Source organism: Microtus pennsylvanicus, chromosome 18, assembly GCF_037038515.1.
Source record: "Microtus pennsylvanicus isolate mMicPen1 chromosome 18, mMicPen1.hap1, whole genome shotgun sequence".
Lineage (NCBI taxonomy): Eukaryota > Metazoa > Chordata > Mammalia > Rodentia > Cricetidae > Microtus > Microtus pennsylvanicus.
The window spans coordinates 17135912-17161454 of record NC_134596.1 but is presented as its reverse complement, the minus strand read 5'-3'; the positions used below and the strand labels follow the sequence as shown (position 1 = coordinate 17161454).

The window sequence follows — 25543 nt, the reverse complement described above, 5'->3', positions numbered from 1 at the left end:
TCACTGCTACACTGCAGTGTGTACTCATCACAGTCACTGCTACACTGCAGTGTGTGTACTCATCACAGTCACTGCTACACTGCAGTGTGTGTACTCATCAGTCACTGCTACACTGCAGTGTGTACTCATCACAGTCACTGCTACACTGCAGTGTGTGTACTCATCAGTCACTGCTACACTGCAGTGTGTACTCATCACAGTCACTGCTACACTGCAGTGTGTGTACTCATCACAGTCACTGCTACACTGCAGTGTGTGTACTCATCACAGTCACTGCTACACTGCAGTGTGTGTACTCATCAGTCACTGCTACACTGCAGTGTGTACTCATCACAGTCACTGCTACACTGCAGTGTGTGTACTCATCAGTCACTGCTACACTGCAGTGTGTACTCATCACAGTCACTGCTACACTGCAGTGTGTGTACTCATCACAGTCACTGCTACACTGCAGTGTGTGTACTCATCACAGGCACTGCTACACTGCAGTGTGTGTACTCATCACAGTCACTGCTACACTGCAGTGTGTGTACTCATCACAGTCACTGCTACACTGCAGTGTGTGTACTCATCAGTCACTGCTACACTGCAGTGTGTGTGCTCCATCACAGTCACTGCTACACTGCAGTGTGTGTACTCATCACAGTCACTGCTACACTGCAGTGTGTGTACTCATCACAGTCACTGCTACACTGCAGTGTGTGTACTCATCAGTCACTGCTACACTGCAGTGTGTGTACTCATCACAGTCACTGCTACACTGCAGTGTGTGTCCTCATCACAGTCACTGCTACACTGCAGTGTGTGTACTCATCAGTCACTGCTACACTGCAGTGTGTTTGCTCATCACAGTCACTGCTACACTGCAGTGTGTGTACTCATCAGTCACTACTACACTGCAGTGTGTGTACTCATCAGTCACTGCTACACTGCAGTGTGTGTACTCATCACAGTCACTGCTACACTGCAGTGTGTGTCCTCATCACAGTCACTGCTACACTGCAGTGTGTGTACTCATCACAGTCACTGCTACACTGCAGTGTGTGTACTCATCAGTCACTGCTACACTGCAGTGTGTGTACTCATCACAGTCACTGCTATACTGCAGTGTGTGTACTCATCACAGTCACTGCTACACTGCAGTGTGTGTACTCATCACAGTCACTGCTACACTGCAGTGTGTGTACTCATCAGTCACTGCTACACTGCAGTGTGTGTACTCATTAGTCACTGCTACACTGCAGTGTGTGTACTCATCAGTCACTGCTACACTGCAGTGTGTGTACTCATCACAGTCACTGCTACACTGCAGTGTGTGTACTCATCACAGTCACTGCTACACTGCAGTGTGTGTGCTCATCACAGTCACTGCTACACTGCAGTGTGTGTACTCATCAGTCACTGCTACACTGCAGTGTGTGTACTCATCAGTCACTGCTACACTGCAGTGTGTGTACTCATCACAGTCACTGCTACACTGCAGTGTGTGTACTCATCACAGTCACTGCTACACTGCAGTGTGTGTACTCATCAGTCACTGCTACACTGCAGTGTGTGTACTCATCACAGTCACTGCTGCACTGCAGTGTGTGTCCTCATCAGTCACTGCTACACTGCAGTGTGTGTACTCATCACAGTCACTGCTACACTGCAGTGTGTGTACTCATCAGTCACTGCTACACTGCAGTGTGTGTACTCATCACAGTCACTGCTACACTGCAGTGTGTGTACTCATCACAGTCACTGCTACACTGCAGTGTGTGTACTCATCACAGTCACTGCTACACTGCAGTGTGTGTGCTCATCACAGTCACTGCTACACTGCAGTGTGTGTACTCATCACAGTCACTGCTACACTGCAGTGTGTGTGCTCATCACAGTCACTGCTACACTGCAGTGTGTGTGCTCATCACAGGCACTGCTACACTGCAGTGTGTGTACTCATCACAGTCACTGCTACACTGCAGTGTGTGTACTCATCACAGTCACTGCTACACTGCAGTGTGTGTACTCATCACAGTCACTGCTACACTGCAGTGTGTGTACTCATCACAGTCACTGCTACACTGCAGTGTGTGTACTCATCACAGTCACTGCTACACTGCAGTGTGTGTACTCATCACAGTCACTGCTACACTGCAGTGTGTGTACTCATCACAGTCACTGCTACACTGCAGTGTGTGTACTCATCAGTCACTGCTACACTGCAGTGTGTACTCATCACAGTCACTGCTACACTGCAGTGTGTGTACTCATCACAGTCACTGCTACACTGCAGTGTGTGTACTCATCACAGTCACTGCTACACTGCAGTGTGTGTACTCATCACAGTCACTGCTACACTGCAGTGTGTGTACTCATCACAGTCACTGCTACACTGCAGTGTGTGTGCTCATCACAGTCACTGCTACACTGCAGTGTGTGTGCTCATCACAGTCACTGCTACACTGCAGTAATAGACTCAGGGGTAAGTCAGGCTCAAGACCATGAATGTCTGAGGCAGAGGGACTTGGGGTATTGTCATGGAGCCTAGATGATGACTACGCCTGTTGCCTGGCTGAGGCCTGGCTCATGGTTGAACACTAAGTGTAGATGGAGGTGCAGAGAAGTATCTGCCTGTGGGAGCTGCAGTTTGGGGACCACACATCTGAAATCCTAGTGAGGGTTCAGAATGGAAGGGCTTTGCTTGAGGGAAACATGACACACCATATCAGACCTCCAGGTGCCCAACTAGCTTTTGACATAGTGTAGATGTGATATATATATATGTATATATGTCATGCTGCAAAACAGGCTTTCCTGTGGGAGAGGGACCTGGCTGTAGACCAGTGAGTGTCCCTGGGGGTAAAGGGCTAGCAAGTTCATCTCTAGCCACAAAGATCTGGGAGAACTACAGGCAGGGTGCACAGCCCACCTCTGTGTACTGGGCTCTGGCAGATCAGGATGGGAAGTGTCAGGTGACTAGAGGGAATTGTCTCAGGCTGCCTGGGCCTGCAAGGCTAAATTAAAGGATGGGGCGGGAGCTCTAGAAGTAGACGTGATGCCTTTCTATTTCCCCAGCTAAGAGACCTGCACTCATGCACTTGGAGAAGTGCTTCCTGCTGAAAACCAAAATGAAACAAAACAACCATCACAACAACGCTGCCCTCCAAAAAACTAAACAAAATTAAGCGAGTAGTCTTCCTCAGAGAGCTTTATTCCCCTCAGTGTGGGAATGACGCTGACAAGTTGAGGCTCCATATGAAACCAGTTTCTTAGCCTTGTAGGATTAATGCATTTTTGTGTCCAGTTGGTTTCAAATGCTGGTCCCTAGGACTCTGTAGGTACCCCTGATTGTGAAAGTAATGTACGCACCACAGTTAGGGGAACATGGCTTTCTATGCTGAGGCAAGGGAACTCTGATATGAAGTGGAGTAAAAAGCACATTTCAAGGGAGGAAAAGTGAAATATTAAATAAGGGCTGAAAATTCAGCTGGTTGTGAGATGCTTTCTCTGACTTCAGTTATGGTCCGAACAGCCTGAGGCTGGTACAGGCTTCACTGGGCTGAAGACTCATCTGCTTATCAGAGCTTTTGGTGAAGAAAAGCCCTCTGCACACTTCAGGGCTTGTTAGAGAGGGCAAAGGTCAGCTCTAACAGCTGATGCTTCTACATGGGCCCCCTCTGTGCCCCTCTGAATACTTGCTTTGAACTCAGAATAGTTGTGGGCGGTTGTTTCAAAGGCTTTGACTGGGAAACGTCTCATCCTGGAGAAATGGCCCTGGGACAGGTCCCTGGGTCGCAGAGATCAACTTGCAGAAATGATCTCCAATGGAATCCCTGGCACAGTCCCAGACAGTTTATGGCCCACATGGAAGCTGGCTGGCTTTCAGCTCCGCCGAAACTACAAGGGGTCAGCGCCCTCATCAGGCCGCACTCAACACCCGCAGTAGGTGGTGGCCAGATAATCTGAGTGTTAGCTCATTTCCAGGGGCACAGATAAGTGGAGAGGAGAGAGGGTAGGACTTCTGAGACCGGCAGGCACTTCAGACAAGTTGTGCTTTCGTGACACACGCACAAACTGCTGCAAACCCTGATCTTCAGGAAATCAGAATCAACCAGCATCACCTGGCATGCGCAAGGCCTGTGTTCAATCTCTAGCACCCTCACAAAATTATCCATAATGGGGTGTTGTCGTATATAGTCCATGAGGTCGCTTAGACCCTGAGAAGGCAGCTGTGGCATGACGCCCTGGAGGCCTTTGATACCAAGCCCACTTTTAAGTGGCAATCATGGAGCTCCCAGGAAATAAGAGATAACACTGGCATCCTGGCTAGCCCGAGTATACAGGTTTCCTAAGACCACACGGGGAGTAAACAGAAGATGGAATCTGATTCTTTCCTAATTCCCCAGTGCTGGTCACAAGCAGAATCTGACCAGTTTGCATGGTACCTACATTGCATCCACAGTTCACTTCCAGAAGGTGCTTCCCACTATGGGGCAGCTCTATGTTTGCTGTCGTCTGCTGCAAAAACAGATTTTGAGCACAGCTGCGCTGGTTAGTCTTATGTCGACTTGAGAGGAGGGAACCTCCATTGAGAAAATGTCTCCATAGATGGGGTTGTAAGCCATTTCTGTAATTAGTGACTGATGTAGAAGAACCTAATCAGTTGTGGGTGGGGCTACCACTGGGCAGGCCATCCTGGGTGCTGTAAAAAATCAGGCTGAGCAAGCCGCGAAGAGCAAGCCAGGAAGCAGCACCCCTCCATGGCCTCTGCTTCAGTTCCTGCCTCCCAGTTCCCACCTGGTTTGATTCCTGCCTTGGTTTCCTTTAGTGGGCTGTAACTCTGGATAGGTGGGTCAAACAAACGCTTTCCTCCCCAAGCTGCTTTTCTGTCATGGTGTTGTATCACCTCAATGGAAACCCTAAAGTAAGACAATGACCGTCTGCTTAATGGTACCAGCTATCCCTGGCTGTCACCCATGTGACTGCACAATCTCTTCCTGGAAGCATCTTCTTTTGAAAAAGCTAGGTGCTCTGCTAGTGAGCAACCAGAAAGAAATTCTGGGGAGGAACCCTGAGTTGGAAGGAATGGAACCAAGAGAGAGGGGAAGAGCTGGGGAGATGGCTCAGTCAGTATTGCGCATGTTCCATTTGTTAATGTGCATGTCCAGTGAGTATCGTGCATGCTCCAGTTAGCAACATGCATGCTGCAATGAGTAACATACATGCTCCAGTCAGCAACATGCATGCTACAGTGAGTAACGTACATGCTCCAGTCAGCAACATGTATACTCCAGTCAGTAACATGCATGTTCCAGTCAGTAACAGACATACTTCAGTCAGTAACAAGCATGCTCCAGTCAGGAACGTGCATGCTTCAGTCAGTAACATGCACGCTACAGACAGTTGCATGTATGCTCTAGTCATTAATGTGCATGTCCAGTGAGTATCGTGCATGTTCCAGTCAGTAATGTGCATGCTCCAGTTAGCAACATGCATGCTGCAATGAGTAACATACATGCTCCAGTCAGCAACATGCATGCTTCAGTGAGTAACGTACATGCTCCAGTCAGCAACATGTTTACTCCAGTCAGTAACATGCATGTTCCAGTCAGTAACAGACATACTTCAGTCAGTAACGAGCATGCTCCAGTCAGGAACGTGCATGCTTCAGTCAGTAACATGCACGCTACAGACAGTTGCATGCATGCTCTAGTCATTAATATGCATGCTCCAGGGATAAATGTGCATGCTCCAGTCAGAACATGCATGCTCCAGTCAGTAACGTGCATGCTCCAGTCAGCAACATGCATGCTCCAGTCAGTAATACACATGCCACAGAAGAACAAGAAGTTTGGATCCTCAGCACCCATGAAGAAAGCCAGGCATGACATCAAGCACGTCTAATCTCAGAACTGCAGGTGTGGGTAGAGAGATAAGGGAACTGCTGACGTTCACTGGACAGCCAGCCTAGCCAAATTGATGAGCTTTAGGTTGTGTGAGAGGCCCTGTCTCAAAGAGTAAATGCAGACAGCAATCAAGAAAAGACATCGGCTGTTGACCTCTGGCATCTACACACATGTGCACACATGTGTGCCGGGATGCACAGTTACATGCCCTCAGGAACATGTTCCTTCAGCACATACACACACTGTATAAACACATCACACATATCCGTATACGCAAATCATGAACAAATGAAAATAACAGTAAAGACAAAAAGGCCTTGGTAGCAGGGAGCCTTGCAAACTCCTCAGAACCAGAGGCATCACCTTCCACCCAGGTCTTGGGGACAAGACTAGTAAACCTACTACAATGCCAGCTTAAGCCAATGTCCAGGGCCAGCACTCACCATCAGATGCAGTGGCACTGTGGTGGGTCCCTTGGCTGAAAACTTCTCCCATAGGCCTCTTCTCACATAGCGAACGGTCGTACCTGCAATCTGGAACTCTCCCGGGAGCTCTATCTTCCAGTCGCTGTTGATGGATCTCTTACTGGAGTCTTTGAGAGCTGCAAAGGAAGTTGAGCATTGGAAAATCAGTACCATTTAGCCTGTTCTCGGAGGGATTGTGGGGGTCCTGCCTGAGTCTGAGGCCGCCACGAGGGCAGGCAGGAGCCGGCAGTGAGAGAACTGTATTCTCTGGGCACCATAGATAGAAGGTTGGGTCACAGACAGCAAACTTCTCTGGTTCCCAGGAGAAAGAGCTGTGGGGGCTGATGGCACATCTTCCAGCACAGATGCCTATCCCACTGTTCATTCCAGGAATGGGACTGGGGGAGAAGCTGGAGGCTGGAGATGCCAGGACCCAGTCCAAACCTATGGCAGGAGATGGGCTCCTGCCTGATGAAAGAGTTCTACGCTGGTATATTCAAGGCCACAAAACACGTCTTGGAGCTTTGGCAAAACTCACCCATTCCATTTTATATTAAAAACCTATTAACAAGTATTAGTTGTACTATTTTGGGGTTCAGTATGAGAGTTGATTATGTGTCTATTACATATATCAATAACCACTATTCCGCATTCCACGTGTGAAAGAGAACACACAGGGCTTGTCTTTCTCTGTCTGGTTTTCTGTACATCACAGTCTCCTACTGTTCCACCCTCTGCACTGCCAAGGACAGGTTAAAGATGGCCAAGTGACCAACATCATCTCTAACCCAGTTCTGCTCAAACCGCTATGTAGCTGGGTGACCTTGAACTTCCGATCTTCCCAATTACACCTCCCATTGCTGAGGTTACAGGTACACACCATCATGCCCCGTTTATACAGGGCTGGGGATTGAACCCAGGGCTTCCTGTGTTCCAGGCAAGCGCTGTACCAATCCCCAGGAGCTTTAAAAAGCTTTATTTACTTTTCTATTTCTATGCACATGTGTGCATGTTCCTGCATGAGTTCATGTGCACCGCGTGGAGGCAGAGCCCAAAGAGACCAAGAAGAGAGCACCGGATTGCCAGGGATGAAGTCATGGCCAGTTGCGAGGCACTGTGTGGGAAGCAGGAGTTGAACCAGGGTCTTCTCCAAGAACGGTGAGTACTTTAACCCCCGTGCTCTCTCTCCAGCTGCCTCCCCCCATTTCATACAGGCTTTTACACCTTAGCCCAGGATGGCCTGGAATTCACTGCATTTCTTGACTTTAGGTGTCAACCATTCTGCTCAAATTGATCCTTCTTTAAGAATGAAATGTAAATACCTTACGAGTGTTAAAAAAAAATAGCCTCGAACCAAATCAAACCCAAACCCAAACAAAACAATCCCTCTAACCCAAATTCCTCACTCTCACTGGGGAGATGCAAAGCAGCTTACCCTTGTCAGCATGTGCCCAGGGATAGAACAAGAATTAGCAAACAGTGGCAAGGACAAGGGGTAAATTTCACACGGTGTAGCTGGGAATGCACGTGTCTCTGGCTATTATGGCAAATCCACAGGAGAGGCATGGAGCCAGCCTAGGATCTATCTGGCTTCCCCACTTGCACAGGAAATGAAATCAGTACCATGCAGAGATGTGCTACAGCAATACCCACAGCAGGCAGAGCACGGAATCAATCTAGATGCCAACTGATAGATGAATAGATAAAGTAAACGTAGAATATGTGCACAAAATGGAACGTTAATATGGCCATAAAAAATTTAAACATCCGTCCATTTTACTGTTAGTTCCCCGGGCCTCGGGGACAGCAAAGAACCTCCATTATCCTCCAAGGATCTGACATCCCCAAATTGGGAAAGCGATAATATTCTGTTACACACTTATACATGAACATCTGCCAGGAGGGGTGAGGGCTGAGCTCTGGGCATTCAAGGCATGCAAAACTTAATGGCATCCGTACACTGCCACACCCACAGTACAGAGTGGGGTCACGGGGTCTTCCTGCATAAGAGAACCTTTGTGGTAGAGTTCTGATGCCCTTTGTAATTGTTGTTATTATTTAGAGAAGAAGATCTCTGTATGAAAAACAAACAAACACACAAAACAACAAACAATCAGGATATACTCTGGTACTTAGTAGGTGACAATTAGTCTTAAGGCCATTCTGCAAAATGAAACTCTCATGCACTCTGGTCTACAACTAGATAGAGTCCTAATGCCCCTGACTTCTCCACGTCACTTTGGAGCCCCAGTTTACAGCCAATGACTTCAGAGACCCTTCCACGTCCCATTATCTGCCTGCTCAGACTAGCAAATAAACAACATACTGAACACCAGCTTTGGTTACGGAGACTCAAAGGGGTCCCTGGAAGCGGAAGCTGTCGCCATGCTGGGTCAGAAGCCCGAGGGTGAGGTCTGCTCAGTCAGGTGGCTGCAGAACATGGGGCAAGTCCAACCTTGGCTCCCTGGTCTACATGATGCTACAGTCCCAGAAATTGCAGCGGGGGAGCCAGTTTGGGGCATTTTGACTGTGCAACAGCCAGTGCAGGCAGGGTACTGTCCAATGTGGTGACATATTGGTGGGAAGCATATCCCAGGGAGGCTGCATATAGGGACTCCAGGAGGGGGTCAGGGAAGAGAACACTCTGCTCCTTGGAACAGATGAATCTGATGGAGACTTTCTGGCTCCTAAAAATGAGGTGAGATCATAGGTCCCCCAGTTTTTCTCTTCCAACATCAGCTCTTGCAAACCACTATTTAAGAAGCACCCCTTCATGCACTCTTACCCACTAATCTTCCCAAGGACTCTTGGGATTATTCTCCTCACAGGCCAGATGAAGAAAAAGGAAGCATGGCAAGGTTAAAGAACTTGCCCAAAGACACTTAGCTATGAAGCTGTAGCAATGAGACCCGAGCCCAGCAGACCGAGCCTCACACACTTGACATAGTGTCTTCAGGTGACAGTGTCAGGGACTTTTGTCATCTTTCAGCTCCACTGGAGGTTTGGGAAGTCACCTCTTGCATGTGCTCATATATCCTTGACTGGAGGGATCACTGTGGGCTGGTGGGAAGTTCCAGAACAGAAAGATGAGGGGAAAGAGTCCTCGAACAAAGAAGGAATTGAGGATGTCCATGGGACAGCTTGGGGGCCCCTGTCCATCTCCTCCTCTATTTGGACAGTTTTCTGGTAGAAGGCTTAAGGTAGAGCGCTGCTGTTCTCAGGGAACTCATAGTTTGGAGGACAGATAGGTAACAAAGAGATACAACACAGCTTCATCTGCTCCATGACAGAGGCATTTTCTGGCAAGGTGGCCATCTTGACTGTCTAATGTACTTGCTGTCTAACCTATATTTGCTTCTCCATCTTTAAGGAATCCCCCCAACAACCCCAGTCAGCTTCTCTTGAGGATTTTTTCCCTCTACTCATGTGGAACTATGTCCAGTTCTGGGCTTTGGCTATTTTTCTTCTTAGGCACTGTCCAAAGACATTAGCCCGATCTGTCGCCACATGGGAAACCCTGGAAAGAGGACAGGAGTGTTGTGAAGGCCTGCACCGTTTCCTGTCACACCACCTGAACTCCTAGATTCAGCAGCACCTGGAGCTGAAGCCCAGAAGCTCAGTGACTGGGGCCTGGATTTGTTTGTCACGTGTGTCTTTAGGAGGCCAATCTGTTAAATTACTAGCCAAGGCAAAGGCAACACAGCCGGAGGAAGAAAAAAAATACTATTATGGGTTCTTCAGAGCCATCCCGGTCTTTACAAACACAAACTCCACAGTCCAGGGATGCAGCAGGCCGAGCATTCGCTCCTCAGCCACGGTTACCATCCTGCAGTAACCTCCTGCATAGGTGACTCTTTCCTACCAGCTTTGAACCCAACATCTCCCTGGCCTATGCTCAAAGTCCAACATCTGGGAGGGAAGGGCTGGGGGACTGTCATTATAGTTAGCTGCTGAGTCCCAGGGGAATAACACAGTAGAAGCAGCTACTGATGGGGAAGGCGGAGGTGGAGCCAATAGAGGCCCTGGCTGCAGAGCCCTCTGCCCATCTGAACAGGGTGCACAGATTAGGGGTGTTCATATTTCCTGCTGTGACTTCTTAGTGCAGGCAGAACTTGAAACAAGAGCTTCTGGGGACATGGGGACAGTTTTTAACCTTTTTGACTTTTGTGGGAGTCACCAAGCATGGGATTTCTAAGATCCCATGTTCCATGCAGAAAATAAAAACCAGAATTTAGCACTTGACATGCCTTTCAAAAGGTGAAACTTCAGTCTTGGGGTGTTTCAGGATGTCAAGGTCATTGTTGAGAATGCACAGGTAGCTTCCATGTGGAGTCTAGTGATTCTGTGACCTCTTGTGAGTGGACCTGAGCAAGGTTTGTGGAAAAGCTCTACTCAGGAGCTTGTCCTGAGGCCAGTATATACAGTAAACCCATTTTCTTAATGAAGCTGCAATCCCCTCAGCTCCCAGGCATCAAACCCTCTTTGTCTGTAAGCATATCAAGACCAAATCAGTCTGCAGTCAACACAAGGATCTGGGGACTCAGTGAAGACTCAACAAGGTGATCCAAATGACCACACGTGCTCAGACTTACAGCCAAGGAAGTGGAATTCCTCCAGTGGTCTGACTGGACCTTTCCCATGAGAAAGGTCTGAGGTTCTGGTTTGTTGAGGAGATTCCTCTACCTGCTTCTGCCTGGGCCATAGGCAGAATGCTTTAAGCCACAATTCAAAAACAAGGGTCCACATTTTGTGGGTGTTGCTTCTATACTTTCAATTGTTGGACAGACTTTTTGCAGGGTACCACAGGGACAGATGTACCTTTTTATTTGGTCACTATGGCCGAATAAGATCTCTGCATGGTCCAGAATATAATAAGGTCACATGCCGAACATCCAATCATTTTCAGCTCAGACCCTTCTCCAGATAGATATTCTTCTACCATCTTGGACTTCTAGGCACCATGAAAGATGACAGCAAAGGGTTCCATGGAGCAAGGAGAATCATTCCTTGTCAGGGCTGGCTCAGGGGGTGCAGAGGGCCAATGGGTTCTTTGCAGCTCTCCCCCTGCGCAGTCAACTGGAGGACCTGACCCACAGTCAACCCACTTCTATTCCTGGCGCTGTGTCAGTTTTTCTTTTTTCTTTTTTTCTTTAATTTCCACTAGGAGTCCAGCCAGCTCTGTTCTTAGCCATGGATACAAACTGTGGAGGCATTTCCTTTTCCAGGTGGTTTTGAGCAGAAAGCCAGCCAGCCAGCGTGGGCTGAAGGTGGGCGGGGGTGGGGGGTGGGGGGTGGGAGGGTGAAATTCTTCAGGAACTGCTCCCAGCAAATGTGAGAGTAATTCAGAATTACACTGGGTTGACTTGCAAAGCTCCCAGCCCTGAGTGGAAACACGGCCCGCTGGAGCTGACTCTAGAAACATAACGAGCGAGCTGGACCACCTTCAGGCTCGCTCCCGTCCATGTTCCAGCGCTTGGAATACTGGGATTATGAATTTGGGGTAAGATAAGGGGACCAAGGCTGGCTCCAAGCCCCCGTGGAGGCACAACATTGCTTCTGGGAGCCAAGTCATACAGACATTTAAATCAATCTTCTTGGGATACAGATTAGCTTCTCTGCAGTACACACAGTGAAATATCCCCATCAGTCAATTTCTGGTCCCAATGGGCTCCGCGGGCAGTTCTGAGAGGCTGCAGACTGGTATATTCAGATGGAGTGAGGAACTGGGCACACAAGTGGGGGGCTTCTGCTTGCTATCTATGAATCTAGCACAGCGATACTCTGCGGTATTTTGGGGTGTGGAGGTCAGGTCTCTAAAGCACAATGACTAGGAACCACAAACACGGATGTCACTACTCTCCTTTACATATGTGGTCTTTAGGTTTTCACAGCAGAGCTGACAGGACCGACAGGGACAGCAAGGCCCCTGCCCCTAGCAGCAGCCGCCATTTTTTTTCTTGACCTCAATGTAGGTTCTAGGGAAGAGTTCCTTTATATTAAAGGGCTTAGATATTGAAGATTTATTGATTCTGATATGTCCTCTGCCATATTTATACTCCACAGAAAAGCAGAAATGGAGGGAGCCTTATCATTTCATCCAGGCACAGGGAGATGGGCCAGGCAGGGTGGGTGCTGGGGCATCTTGGGAGCCCAGGGACCACCCGCTGCGCACCTGCTTTTTGCTTTATGGAAGAACTGTTGTGGGGTTCTCAGAGCTGGGCCAGCTCTTAGACCACTGGGTTTATACTTTTGTAAGATGTAGAAACATAGTTGCCAAAAATGGTACCTTCCTACCAAGAGCACTATTTGGGAAAGGTAAATTTGAGGGTGACACTAAGTTGCAAAACTTCTGATACTGTGGAAGCTGACCCAGTTTCCCCAAGTGAACCGAGAGGGGTGGAATCTCTGGGAAAGTAGAAAAGACTGCCGCTCTAGAAATGGCCAGTTTTAGGCAGCGATATGGGATTCTCCTCTGAATGCTATGAATGTTTTATTATCATTGGTTAATAAAGAAGCTGCTTCGGCCTATAGCATGGCAGAATGTAGCCAGGCTGGAAGAGATAAATAGAGAGAGTAGGCAGAGCCAAGAGATGCCACGTAGCTGCCTAAGGAGAAAGATGCCAGAACAGAACCTTACCAGGTTAAGTCACACCCTCGTGATGATGCACAGATGAATAGAAATGGGTTAATTTAAGATGCAAGCGTTAGTTAATAAGAAGCCTGAGCTAACAGGCCAAACAGTGTTGTGAGTAATATAGTTTCTGTGTGATTTTTCAGGTCTGGGTGACAGGAAATGGAAGAGCAGCCTCCGCTTACAAGGCGGTTCTCCTCCTCAGCATGTACAGCACTGTCACCGAAGGCTCTATAACAGCACCACTGTCTACATGACACCAAGCTCTACATGACAGAACCATGGTCTTGATTAACACGCACCTGCTAGAGATTTTTTTTTTGTGACGGTCTCATTAGAATTAAGTCAAGTTGTGACCATTTCTAAGAAAGGCGCGGATACTTCTGTATAATCTAAAAGGTCAGGAATGTGGTCTAAGACACAGCTTCTTTTTGTGTGTTAAAAGTGCAGACTAAAAGGTTTCATGGGCAATTTTGAGTTACCCCAAATACTGAAAAATTATACGCCCCTCCCCAGTACCTTGCAACACAGGCTGAGAGAAGGAACCCCGAATAGGAGATCAGTCATATCTAGTTTGAAATTTAACCCAAACAAGGATCTTAGGTCTTAGACTGACCAAAGGATATGGGTGACCGCATTTCTATGCTGGTGGACCAAGAGCTGAGCAGCCCCTGAAAACTTAAGGAACATTTGCTTTCTTCCTGAGGCCCCTGGAACCAACACTCATGAGTTAGCGCAATGCTCTGACTCCCTGATGCTCAGGACCAGGCTGCTCTTCACAAAGGGTTAATGGCAAGACTGGAATCATTCAGAGGGCCTCCTTTAGCTGGGGGTGGGGGAGGAGGTGTTCCACTGACTCAGTCCCTCGGCAGCAGCAACGAGCGCCAGTCTGGATGGAATCCAAACCTATAGAGATACGTAGGTGTACGTGCTCAAAGTCAGCAGAGTCAGTCACTGTGAGGAGTGTTGACATTCAGCTTAGAGCCATCGCTTTTTACTCAGTAAGGGGCATCTACAGAGAGCCTGTGGGGGCTTGCTGAGGGATAGACCGTGGGCCTACACTGCCTGGGCTAACTGCACCTGACTCTTCAGGAGTCATTTTGGGAAACATGGTTCCCCAACACTTCATGGATTCCTCCACATTTTCATTCTCCATCCTGTCCAGAAGTGATGGTTCTAATTGACTCCACCCTCCTCACCTGCGCCAAACATACCTTGGATCTGGCTGTCTGGTCCATTTTGAGTCCTTATGGTATTACAACGAAAGCACAGGTGTAATGCCAGGGTTAACCCGGGAGAAGGTAAATAGGGAATGCGTGGCTATCCAACACTGGGAGAAGACTGTGGAGCCAGAGCCTCCAGAATCTAGTCATAAGGATCAATTCTTAGAGCAGCAACTTTGAGTGAATGAGTTCTGTTTTACCCAGGAAACTGTGAGCAGGTTTGTCTTCTACCACGCGGATCCTCCGAGCTCCGGCCGGAATGACAGCAGCTTCAATATAACCTGTGGTGACAGATGACATGCAACTGAAGCAAACCTCAGTCCTGGATCAGAGGCCCTTACACAATCCCCCCTCTAAACTGCCCAACCACGTCCCCTGTGGTGAGTTCAGAGACTGCAGGCTGACCCTGCCTGAGAGACCAATCACCAACTCACATAGAGTTCTTTCTTCTAAGCTCACTATTTCTTGGCCATTCAGTTTCTAGAATGTTCCATTGTTGAGTTGCAATTCCCTCTCTTGAACACGTATTTTTAAACCCCAGAACCCAGTCGCTCTACAGAGGGCAATGAACACAAGTCAGGATGGAATCCAACCCTGTAGAAATATGTAGGGATTTGTATATGTTCCAGTGTGCTGTCGTTTGGAAACAGGAGGGTTGCATATGTATTTAGCTAATACGATGTCGTATTGGAGTCAGGAGGACCTTAATCCAATATGACAGGACTCCTTTTATTAAAATTAGATTTACTTGTTTGTTTATTGTATGTGTGGGGAGGGGTACGTGTGCCACACCGCATATGTAGATGTCAGGGGTGACTTAGGAAAGTCAGTTCTTTCTTTCCATCATGTGGGGTCTAGGGATCAAACACAGGCCTTCAAACTTGGTGGCGAGCACCCTTATCCGCTGAGCCATCTCACCAGCCCGAAATACCTTTGAAGAAGAAGGGCTTTGCACACAGGGACGGTACAGGCAATCGCCTGGAGAACATGAAGGTGGAGATGTCAGTGAAGCTTCTACATACCAAACCGCCACCAAAAGCCAGAGGAGACCAGACCAACCCTGCCCACACCTTCATCTCAGACTTCCTGCCTCCGGGCGAAGAACCACAATTTCATGGTTTCTGCCACCTAGGCAGCGGTACTTGTTAGGACTGCCTGGAATCAACATGGTACACACGTAAGAAGTGCTCTGGCCCCGCCTCTGTCAGGGGTTCCTTCGTGCTCTGTCACAGTTTGGCTTTCCTCTGAACATCCCTAGGAGCATAACAAAAAGCCAAGCCACTCATCCTACAACGGAGCCACCACCTTCCCTTGCTGTGCATCGCCTCCTGCCTCCACTGCCCTGGAGATGATTTCTGTGACTCTCATGGCACACACTGCTTCCTTGATTATTTCTCTGTAGAGTGGGACTGTGCACACTGTGGCCGCTCAAGGTGCTCGGATGTGGGTAGTTAGTAACCACTCAGGATGGAAACGCCTGGCAGCTGTCAGGGAGCGAGTCAGGGAATGCCAGCTTTACTGAGAAAACTGTGCCAGTAAGTGGCCCAATGTGGTTTTGGGACTCTAGAGAGCAGGCTGGTAGTCATTTACACCTATGTTTAGGTTTCACGCCGGGGTCTGCATTTACATGACCCTCATGTGGGATCATGGAAACAGTAGAGGGATTTACATGTAAAAACACACTTAGAGATTTCTAGGTCCAGCTACATGAAGGCTTGCCCTTGCCCTTCCATTATAAAATAGTGTTAAATAACTGAAGCAACCTAATCAACCTAAAAACACTATAAAAATATTTCAATGCTTTATCAGGCTTTTCAACTTGTCTTAGTGCATTTAAAGGCACGCGCGCGCGCGCACACACACACACACACACACACACACACACTTCTGTTACTCTGATGCTATACATTCTTGCAAGGTACAAGGAGAATTTAAAATACATACACTGCACAAATATTCATGTAGAGTTAAACAAGCGTCATGCACATGAAGTGATAAGAACATCAATTTGCATGGTACAAACCCATACTTCATCTAAAGCAGTGGTTCTCAACCTGTAAGTTGTGACCCCTTTGGCAAACATCTAGGTCCAAAAATATTTGATTTATAAAGGTAGCAAAATTACAGTTATGAAGTGGCAATAAAAATAATTTTATGGTTGGGGTCACCACACCATGAAGAGCTGTATTAAAGGGTCTCAGCATCAGGAAGGTTGAGACCATTGCTCTAAACCATAGAAAATTTAAATACTGTTTGATTGCTCCGGGGTCTTACGTTGTTGGGGAGAAAAACAACATCACAAGCTCAATAGATACATAAAAACAATGGATTGATGTCACTGTCTCTTCATAACACAAGCTGTTCAATCTCTAGGATAAAAAAAAAGAACTCCCCTGCCTCATAAGTGACAGCACCTTATTCTCAAGGCATTTGAAATAACTTTTCAAATGGAAAAGAGTCACATGAATGCTAAATGTGATCTGTCTTTACTTAGTTATTTGTTGATTGCAACAGGAATAGGTACACTGTTCTGCATTATCGTATGTGAAGGTAAGGTTATTTACATGGAATTAAACAAAGGAAACAAAGTGTTTTATATATAACATATATTTCATGTAATATAATCACAGCAGGTCAGGGAAAAGCTATAGCTCCAGACTGGACATGGTAGCACACACCTTTAATGCCACACTCAGGAGGCAGAGGTAGGCAGATCTCTGTGAGTTCAAGGATAGGCTGGTCTACATAGCCAGGCCAACCAAGGCTACACAGTGTGAGCTTGTTCCTCAAACCAACAAAACAAAAAAGATTCAGCCACAGGAACACACTCAGAGGCGAGTCTTTCTTTTAACACCTCCAATTAGGGCCACCATATTATGAATCCTCCAGTTAGTGCCACTATGTTATAAATCCATGAAGCAACAGATTCAGACGTCAGGGAGGAGCACCCCCCAGTCCCTACCCTGTGATTACTCCAAGTTGTGTTCTACTGTTTTCTTAAGCAGTTCTTGATCCAAGCAAGTGGACAGTGAAGACCAAACATTGCACTAGCACAGGGCCCATGCTCTTCTCTGGAAAGTTACGGGGAGATTATATATGACACTGTTCTAATTGCACTAGCTACTTGTGTAGACAGGTCTGTGAGGCTGTGAGGGGCTGTGAGACAGGGGACAGGAATTTCTCCGGGCTCATAGTGTAATTTGTTAGAACATAGGTTTACACATACCAGTGAAGTCATCTTTATGATTAAACAAAAATACATGAGATAAGACTGCAGGATTTTTATGAAAAGTTGAATCTTAAGTATACTTTATCCCATTTATCTCTCTTAATGGGAACACCTTTATCAGTTTAATATATGGTCACTTACATATGTTATTGCACATATATCTGCATAAATATAAATATGTATAATATTTATATTTGTCTACATTGTACATGAATGTTAGGAGTAGCTTTATAATTCAATATCATATTATACTACAACATAAATATTTGCTATTTTAAAAACATGGTCTTTCTTAAAAATCATATCCATTACTGTATACAGTTTTGCTTCATGTTTTGTTTAAATTGCTAAATAGTTGATGGAACTATTTCCTTGGTTATAGGGATTTATACTGGTATAAAATAGCATTAGAGACAGTGTTACGTCATGTATAAATATATGCATAAAACTTCAAGATATCAGCAAACTCAGTTGAGCAACATCTAAAAAGAATTGTACACTACCATGAAATATGGCTTACCTCAGGAATGCAAGATAATCACCCATATTAATAAAAGATAAAATCTACATAATATCTCAATAGAAACAAAGAGAATAGTTGGCAAATTCAACTAGGAGCAGAAAGGGAATATCCTCAGCACGAAAAAAACCTCACAGCATAAATAATTTCAAAATACTGAATGATTTTTTTCCCCTTAGAATCAGGGATTTTAAAAAGCTTATCTTACTTGCCTTTTCTAGTCAACAGTGTATTGGAGGATCTTAGGCAATTAGGCAAAAATAAACAAGCAAATAGATAAATAAATGAAAGACAAAGATAAGAACAAAGAAGGTAAGACTGTGTCCATTTGCAGATGCTAACATCTTATGCACAACAAATCCCAAGAATAAACTAAAGTAACTATTGGAAGAGGCTCAGTGGGTTGGAAGATGTGGGACTAACTATAAAAATCAGCCACACTAGGAAAGAACAGCTGAGAAATCGCTTAAGCCTCATCCAAAAACAATAAAACATTTCAGAATAAATTTAAGACAAGATCTCTAAGTCTTCTACACTGAAGGCTACAACACATTGTTAAGACATATTAGGGAAGATCTAAGTAATTAAAAGATATCCTATGTTCATGGATGAGAGGATTTCTTTTTTTGGGGGGGTAGAGTGGGGCTGGGACTTGATCTAGGACTTTGCGTACTCTAGGAAAGTAGGCTACCAGTGAGTTCCATCCACAGCAATACAAGACTTAACAGGAAGGGAAGATACCAAATGATCTGTAGATTTAAAGTAATAACTCTCAAAATCCCCCAAAGATTTTATTTTGCCAAGCATGACAAATTGATTTTAGGATTCATGTGGAAATGCAAGGGATTCACAATAGTCCAAACAATGTTTCAAATGAAATTGGAAAACTCACACTTTCTGATTCCCAAACATTTCGACTAACTACATTAATCAAAAGAATGTGGTACTGGCATGAGGACAGATAAGTCTATCAATGGAATACGGCTGGGAGTCCAAAAATAAATTATTTGCTGCTTATTTAAAGCAAAGATGCCAAGAATATTCAATGGAGGGAAGAATAGTCTTCAGCAAACAGTATTGGATGATTGCCTATTTTCTGTCTCAGACCATACCTTCCCCACAAAACCCAACTAACCAAAAGGAGATCACAGACCTAAATGTAAGAGGTAAAACTATCTTACAAAGAGAAGTTAAACAAATCTTGGAGTCTATCAAAGTTTAAAAGCTTACCATTGTCCATCATGGACAGTGACGAGGCAGTTCATAATGCCTGGGTAAATAGTTGTGAGTCATTTATCTCATCAAGAATCTGCATTCAGAATAAACAACACAACTGAACAAAGAAACAAACATCCCTGCTTTAAATGGGCAAAGATTTCAACAGGCCTTTCTTGAAAAATGATACAGACATGGCCATTATTGATGCTCATGAAAATCTGCCACGTGCATGAGTCACTAAGGCAGCACAGATCCAGAGAATGATGGGGTACCACATCACAGACACTATGACTGCTGCATCAAAGGACAACACAGGGAACGCTGGCAAGCAAACAGAGAGAGCAGAACCCAAAGTCTCTGCTCGGCAGAATGCAAGGCATCTCAGCCACTTTGGGAAAGTTTGGTAGTTTCTCAAAGAGTGAATCACCCAGAATTTTCCTGTGACCCAATTCGATCCCTAGGAACATATCACTCACAAAGAAAATTAAAACATGTGTTTGTGTAAAACTTGTATACAAAGTCTGATACCAGTGTTATTTGTGGTAGCAAAAACAAAGCCAACAATACAAAATAACAAAATCCTAAACCTAAACCTGATGAATGGATTGCTGATGTGGAATTTCCCTTTGTACGTTGTGAATACAATTGGTTAATTTATAAAGAAAACTGGCTTGGCCTAATAGGGCAAAGGAATAAAGGTAGGCAGGGAAAACTAAAATGAATGCTGGGAGAAAGAAGGGCAGAGTCAGAGAGAAGCCACGACAGACGGAACTTTAGCTGGTAAGCCACTGCCACGTGGTGATACACAGATTAATAGAAAATGGGTTTAATTAATATGTAAGAGTTAGCCAATAAGAAGCTAGAGCTAATGGGCCAAGCAATAATTTAATTAATACAGTTTCTGTGTGATTATTTTGGGAGGTGGTGGCTAAGCGGTCAAGAGCCAACAAGTGGTCCCTTCTTTGCAAAAGATTGCAAATGTGGTCTAGCAAAAAAAAAAAAAGCAGCAGTATTTGCCATAAAAGAAGAAATGTCACTGTGTGTTACAACAAAGATGAACTTTGAAAACAGGATGCTAAGTAAAAGAGGCCACACCCTCTGTTCATGGCTGTAGTTAAGAAATGTTATAGGCAAATATATTAATACAGAATTAGAGAATTAGATCAGGAGTAGCCTAGGGTTGGAGTAGGAGGGAAATCTAGAAGCATGGCTAATTGGTTTCCTCTAAGAATGCTTCCTATCTAAAAAAAAAAAAAGGCTACAATTAACCACTACCACTGCCACCACCACCAAACCATCCCCCCCCCCCCACTATTCCCCTTGGAGATTGCACTAGATTTTATGCCCCAGATATTTCTTTGTTCCTTCTGGGGAATTTGAAGAATTACTGGATTCTGGGCATACATAATAGTGAAGTGTCAAAGACAAAACTATTCAGGGTCAAAGTGATTAAAATGTTTTGCAGAATTTCCATTTAAACCAGAAGCCGCACACTTGGCAACATGATGAGCTTGTGCAACTGAGTTGTGTTCCAGGGGTGGGGGGGAGGAGGGAGCAGTTGCCAAGGGGTGAGATCTTTGAGTGTGTGTGTGTGTGTGTGTGTGTGTGTGACTAACAGCTTGATATCAACATGCTGAGCCTGCAGCATCTGGGGCAATGTGTGGAGCTGCCTAGGTCTTGATTAGTTGATGCCCTGAATTCCAGAGTGAGAAACATTTGCAGCCAGGCATGGTCACCATGCTATTTTTAAATCTAATTTTGGCAAAAGTTTCAACACTGAAAGGGCATCTGCTTTCTGTCTCTTTCTGTGCCTCTCCTGGGAAGAGATGCTCATCCACAGTGGCAAGCTCAGGGCAGATGTGCAAACTGAGCCAAGGAAGTGGTACGTGGGCTCTGCTAGCCTTCCTTTCTATTACTATTTTCTCTGTTCTTTCATCTATCTATCTATCTATCTATCTATCTATCTATCTATCTATCTATCTATCCATCCACCTGGCCTTGAACTCATAGAAATCATAGCGATCCGCCTGCCTCTGCCTCCTGAGTGCTAGGACTAAAGGTATGAACCACATGCCCGCTCAGTTTCTCTGATTTTGATACAGAAGGAACCAATAAAGAGAAAGACCTTGAAGTGAAAGGCAGGCCTTGGCCTCTCGCTGTTCTTCGGCAGCTCTGACCCAGAGCTCAAAGCCTGCACTAGGTGGTAGGAATCGTGACCAGAAAGGGAAAGAATGTCAACACCAAGTCCCAGAGCATCTTGTCCCTCAGGTCAGATGTCCCAAGGCTTAGTCACAGATTATCACAGGGAATGCAATCACTCTGAGTGTGCAGAAGATTGATTCACATTTTAGGCCAAGGAGCAAGGCTTCGCCTTAAGAGTAATTTTCCATTTCAGTGTCAGTCACCAAGCAAGAGGAATTGGTTAGAGGGAAACAGTTTGGTTTCATGAAGAAGCCATGGGGGAAGCAAGCCTTTGCCATTATTCTAGGACACACACCATTTTTGCCTCAAGCAACAGTCCTAGGAATGGTGACCTCAGGTCTGTCTTGACTCTTATAAGTTAATATCGTCAGGCTATGGGCTCATTCTCTGGCAATTACGTTTACCTGAACTTTCCAAATATCTTTTCTTCTAGAAGATTTGGGTTTATAGTTTTGTGGTTAAGCAATATCGACAGGGAAAACATTACTAAGATGTTAGAACAGAGGTTAATCCTTTTCTATCAAATCAATGGGAAAACAAAGAGATTTTAGTTTGTTAAACAAATCATAAGATGTCCAGAAAGGATTTTGCTAAGTTTCTGCTTTTCACTATTGACAAAAATTGTTTATGAGAATTCAGACTCATTTCAACTTACAATGGGCCACATCCTGAAACATCAATTGTAAGTGGAGAATATCTTAAGCCACAAGTGCATGCCCAACACCTAATCTAGAGATGGTCCCAGCTCAGCACACTGGGTAGCATAGCTTGTACTCACTGTGATCTTGTGGGGCACAGTGCCTGGTTGCCACAGCACCATGGGAGAGGATTATACTACAAACTGCAAGCCTACAGCAGAATGAGGTCCACAATCCCTCAGTACCATGAAGCTGAAAACTGTGGTTGAAATATTGTGAGCTGGGCCCACAAAATGCTGTTTGTTGGTGAAGGTGGTTCTTGACTATGGCTGAAAAGATCTCTTTGCACTGAAAAAGCCCAGGAGTCTAATCCAAGCTTTACCTGACCCTTGGAATGTGTGGTCAGTACAGCCAGGTTAGATCAAGGCCACTGCCTTTATCTCCATCAGGAAGGAATCAAGATCCCCTCTGTCAATAGGAAAATCCAGTGATAGGGAGATATGGGCATTTCCTTACGAGGGAGGCACCAATCAAGACTTCCCTGTCTTAGCATTTCTTGATAAGGTAACAAATGTGCTTTGATAAGAATACAAAGCTACCCATGGCACTCTAATGTTTTTGTCTAGCCTCTCAATCCATAGTTCTTTTGTCTTTAATATTGGTTTTATTTTAGTTTTTCACTGTTGGTATGTGTCATATGTATATATATATATAGTCATTGGCCTTTGTTTTACCCATGGCTTCATTCATGGCTCATTCTCGCTAACTCTATTCAGAAAACATTCAGGCATGTAAGCGAGAGCCCCACACCAAGCATGTCACCTTCAGGACCATGCGATATAGTCCAACATCTTACATGAGAAACACTTGGGAATCGCCTTTGCCATCACACATGTGGACACCTTCATACAAAGGTTGTTCTTGACTGAGAAAAAGAAAAAGGTTGCAGTTGGTTTGTGCACATTTTAGTGGCTGGTTCTGTTCTTCTCAATCACAGTGGAACTAAGCCTTAGTGTCATCAGATAGCCATGAACTTTCCCATGGAACAGCCATTCCCCAGCCGTAGAGATGGAGCATAGCGCTCAGATGTGGCAGTGGCTCAAAGGCTAATTGCTGAGGACACACCGCGATGTGTATCCATCCATATTCAAAAAGGAAGACCCCGTTAGCCCCTCTGCTAGGAACCTACTGTCTCTTCAAGAACAAAGTGCAAAGGGATTCACAACCCATCAGTCATCCTGGTCTGGCCTCAGTGGGAACCTTGAGCTAGCTGCATACTGGATGTCCATGGGAACCAGCCCCTTTTCCAGTTCCAAAGAGCAGGATGGAATAAAGACGACAACTATTAAAAGGCAAGCTAATGCAAGAAGAAAGAGCCTCGTAGCAGAAAAGTTCAACCCACTAAACTCAAATACCCCAGCCACTTCAGTCCAGCTGAAGTCTTGAGAATTTTGAAGCCCATCCATTAGAAAGTCGGTTTGAGTTTGATTTTTTTTTAACCTATGAATATCTAAAAGGCCTTGTCTGTTCATGACTGGGAGGGGTTGGGGCAGCAAGCATTCTACACTTAGGAAACCAGTTCCCCAGGCAATGCATCAAGTTCTTCCATCATAGGCTTCCGGCTTATCAAGGGCACTGTGTATACCTACTCTGGATTCTCAGCTCAGGGGCTTTTGTAAGCAGACATGGGAGAGTTCAGGCTGGGGTCAGGCCTTCGTGCAGGACCTGGCAAAATTCCTGGGTTTGATGTTGGTTTATCTCTCTGTATGGCGTTTCTCTTTGATACTCACCCTGAAGGATGATAAGGCATTCCTCCCATCGTCTTTCCTCAGAGCTGGGCACAGATGAAAGTTACCTTCCTATCTGCACCAACAAGATTAGCAAATCCACTTGACTGGGGTCACTGAGATGTCACATGACCTGGGACTTTCATAGAAGTTCTCTGCTGAGTCTCATTCAAATATATGACTTCACCTTCAGCCGGAAGGTTCTTTTCCATACTCTGGCTGTCAATTACTTTCTATATAAGCTTTTATAACTGATCTATATGCAGGCCCTGGCTAGGTGCCCCACCTCGATTGTTACCAACATGGCCATGGTTACCTGTGATGTCTGACTGTTTAATATTGAAATATATACATACCAAATAAATGTTCCCTGGGTTGGGGGCAATGTGCGGCTAACCCATTGTCAGTATTCTGTGTGTATGCAGTCTAGAACATCAAATCCTATGCAGCCAATAATGACATGTGACTGAACATTGCACAGATTTTCAGTAAACCAACCCACGCTGATGTGATCTTACGCTCACAGACTCCAGTGGTGAAGAGTTAAAAATCAAAACAAAGCAAACACCCTGCCTTGTGCTTTAAAATTAAAGTACGACATCTGGCAGCTGCTCAGACAAGCTCACAGGTAGATAAAGCTAATGTTTGCTTGCCTAACTCTGAAGGTTTGTCAGGGGGTCGGCATGCCTGCAGTTAAAAGCTCAAAGTCCTGGTGAGACAGTTACCCCCAAAGAAGCTCCCCATGTGATTTTCCTTCCATGGGAGACTTACTTCCACAGCCACAGAAACTCAGCCTCCTCAGGGGGACCACACAGATGGAGCCCAGCACTGGGTAGGTAGAGAAGGGAGGGTGGGGGAAGGGTCTGCTGTGGAAGAGGGTGGAGCATCTTCCTAGGCTAAGATGAATGCTTTTGTGCTAGCTCAGGCTATCTGACCTGTGAGCTGCTACGTCCCACATGGTAGAGGACTTCAAAAGCTGTGCTAAGGCCTTCTTTAGTGTTCTACTGAAGTGACCAACAGGGAGGGGTGGGTGTGGCTGGGCTTAACCCATTTAATGCAGAATAACATAACTTCACTCAGGTCTGCTTACTGAAGGATAGCAGAACCTTCCATTTAAATGAGCCTTCTATTTATTACTGTTGTTATCGTGTGTGTGTGTGTGTGTGTGTGTGTGTGTGTGTGTGTGTGTGCATGAGCACATGCTTGCTATAGTGGACATGTGGAGGTCAGCAGTCAATTCTGTCCCCTACGTGGGACTGAACTCTGTCATCAGGCTTGGCAGCAAGTGCTTTTATCTGCTCAGCCATCTTGATGACCCCAAACAAGGTTGCTAATGCTTATATTTATCAATGGAAATCAGTACTAAATAGCAACCGCTTGCCTCCTATGGAGGTTTGATTCCCAACCGCAATGACTACAAGAAGCAAATCCAAGATGGCCAGAGATGAAATTATATTAGACACACCGAAGCAAACAGCAGAAATCAGCTGTGTCACCCACAGACACTCATGACAAGGCTGTTCTCTGAGAACTGCCAGCCCTGCTGGCAACGGGAAACCCGAAATGTGGCCATACTCTTTCAGTTAGTTTAATGTCAGCCAATTGTGATTTAAATATGGGCAGACTTGGGTGTCTAGTGTATTTTGTTCGAGACAATGTAGTCCCAGAGGGCACAGCCTTCCGAAATGAACTCACTCTAGTGGTAGCTCCTTCCATTTCTCTCTGGAACAACATGATGCA

General features: G+C 45.7%; 1 protein-coding gene across 1 annotated transcript in view; it reads right to left on the bottom strand.

Moving 5' to 3' along the window:
• Adamts17 (ADAM metallopeptidase with thrombospondin type 1 motif 17) overlaps positions 1-25543 on the bottom strand; it is a 315038-nt gene that overhangs the window by 80033 nt on the left and 209462 nt on the right. Inside the window, exons 16-17 of the mRNA XM_075952745.1 lie at positions 14410-14490; positions 6335-6492 (exon numbers count right to left, since the gene is read on the bottom strand). Coding sequence (XP_075808860.1) covers positions 6335-6492; positions 14410-14490 — 239 coding nt within the window. The remainder of the gene's footprint in view (positions 1-6334; positions 6493-14409; positions 14491-25543) is intronic.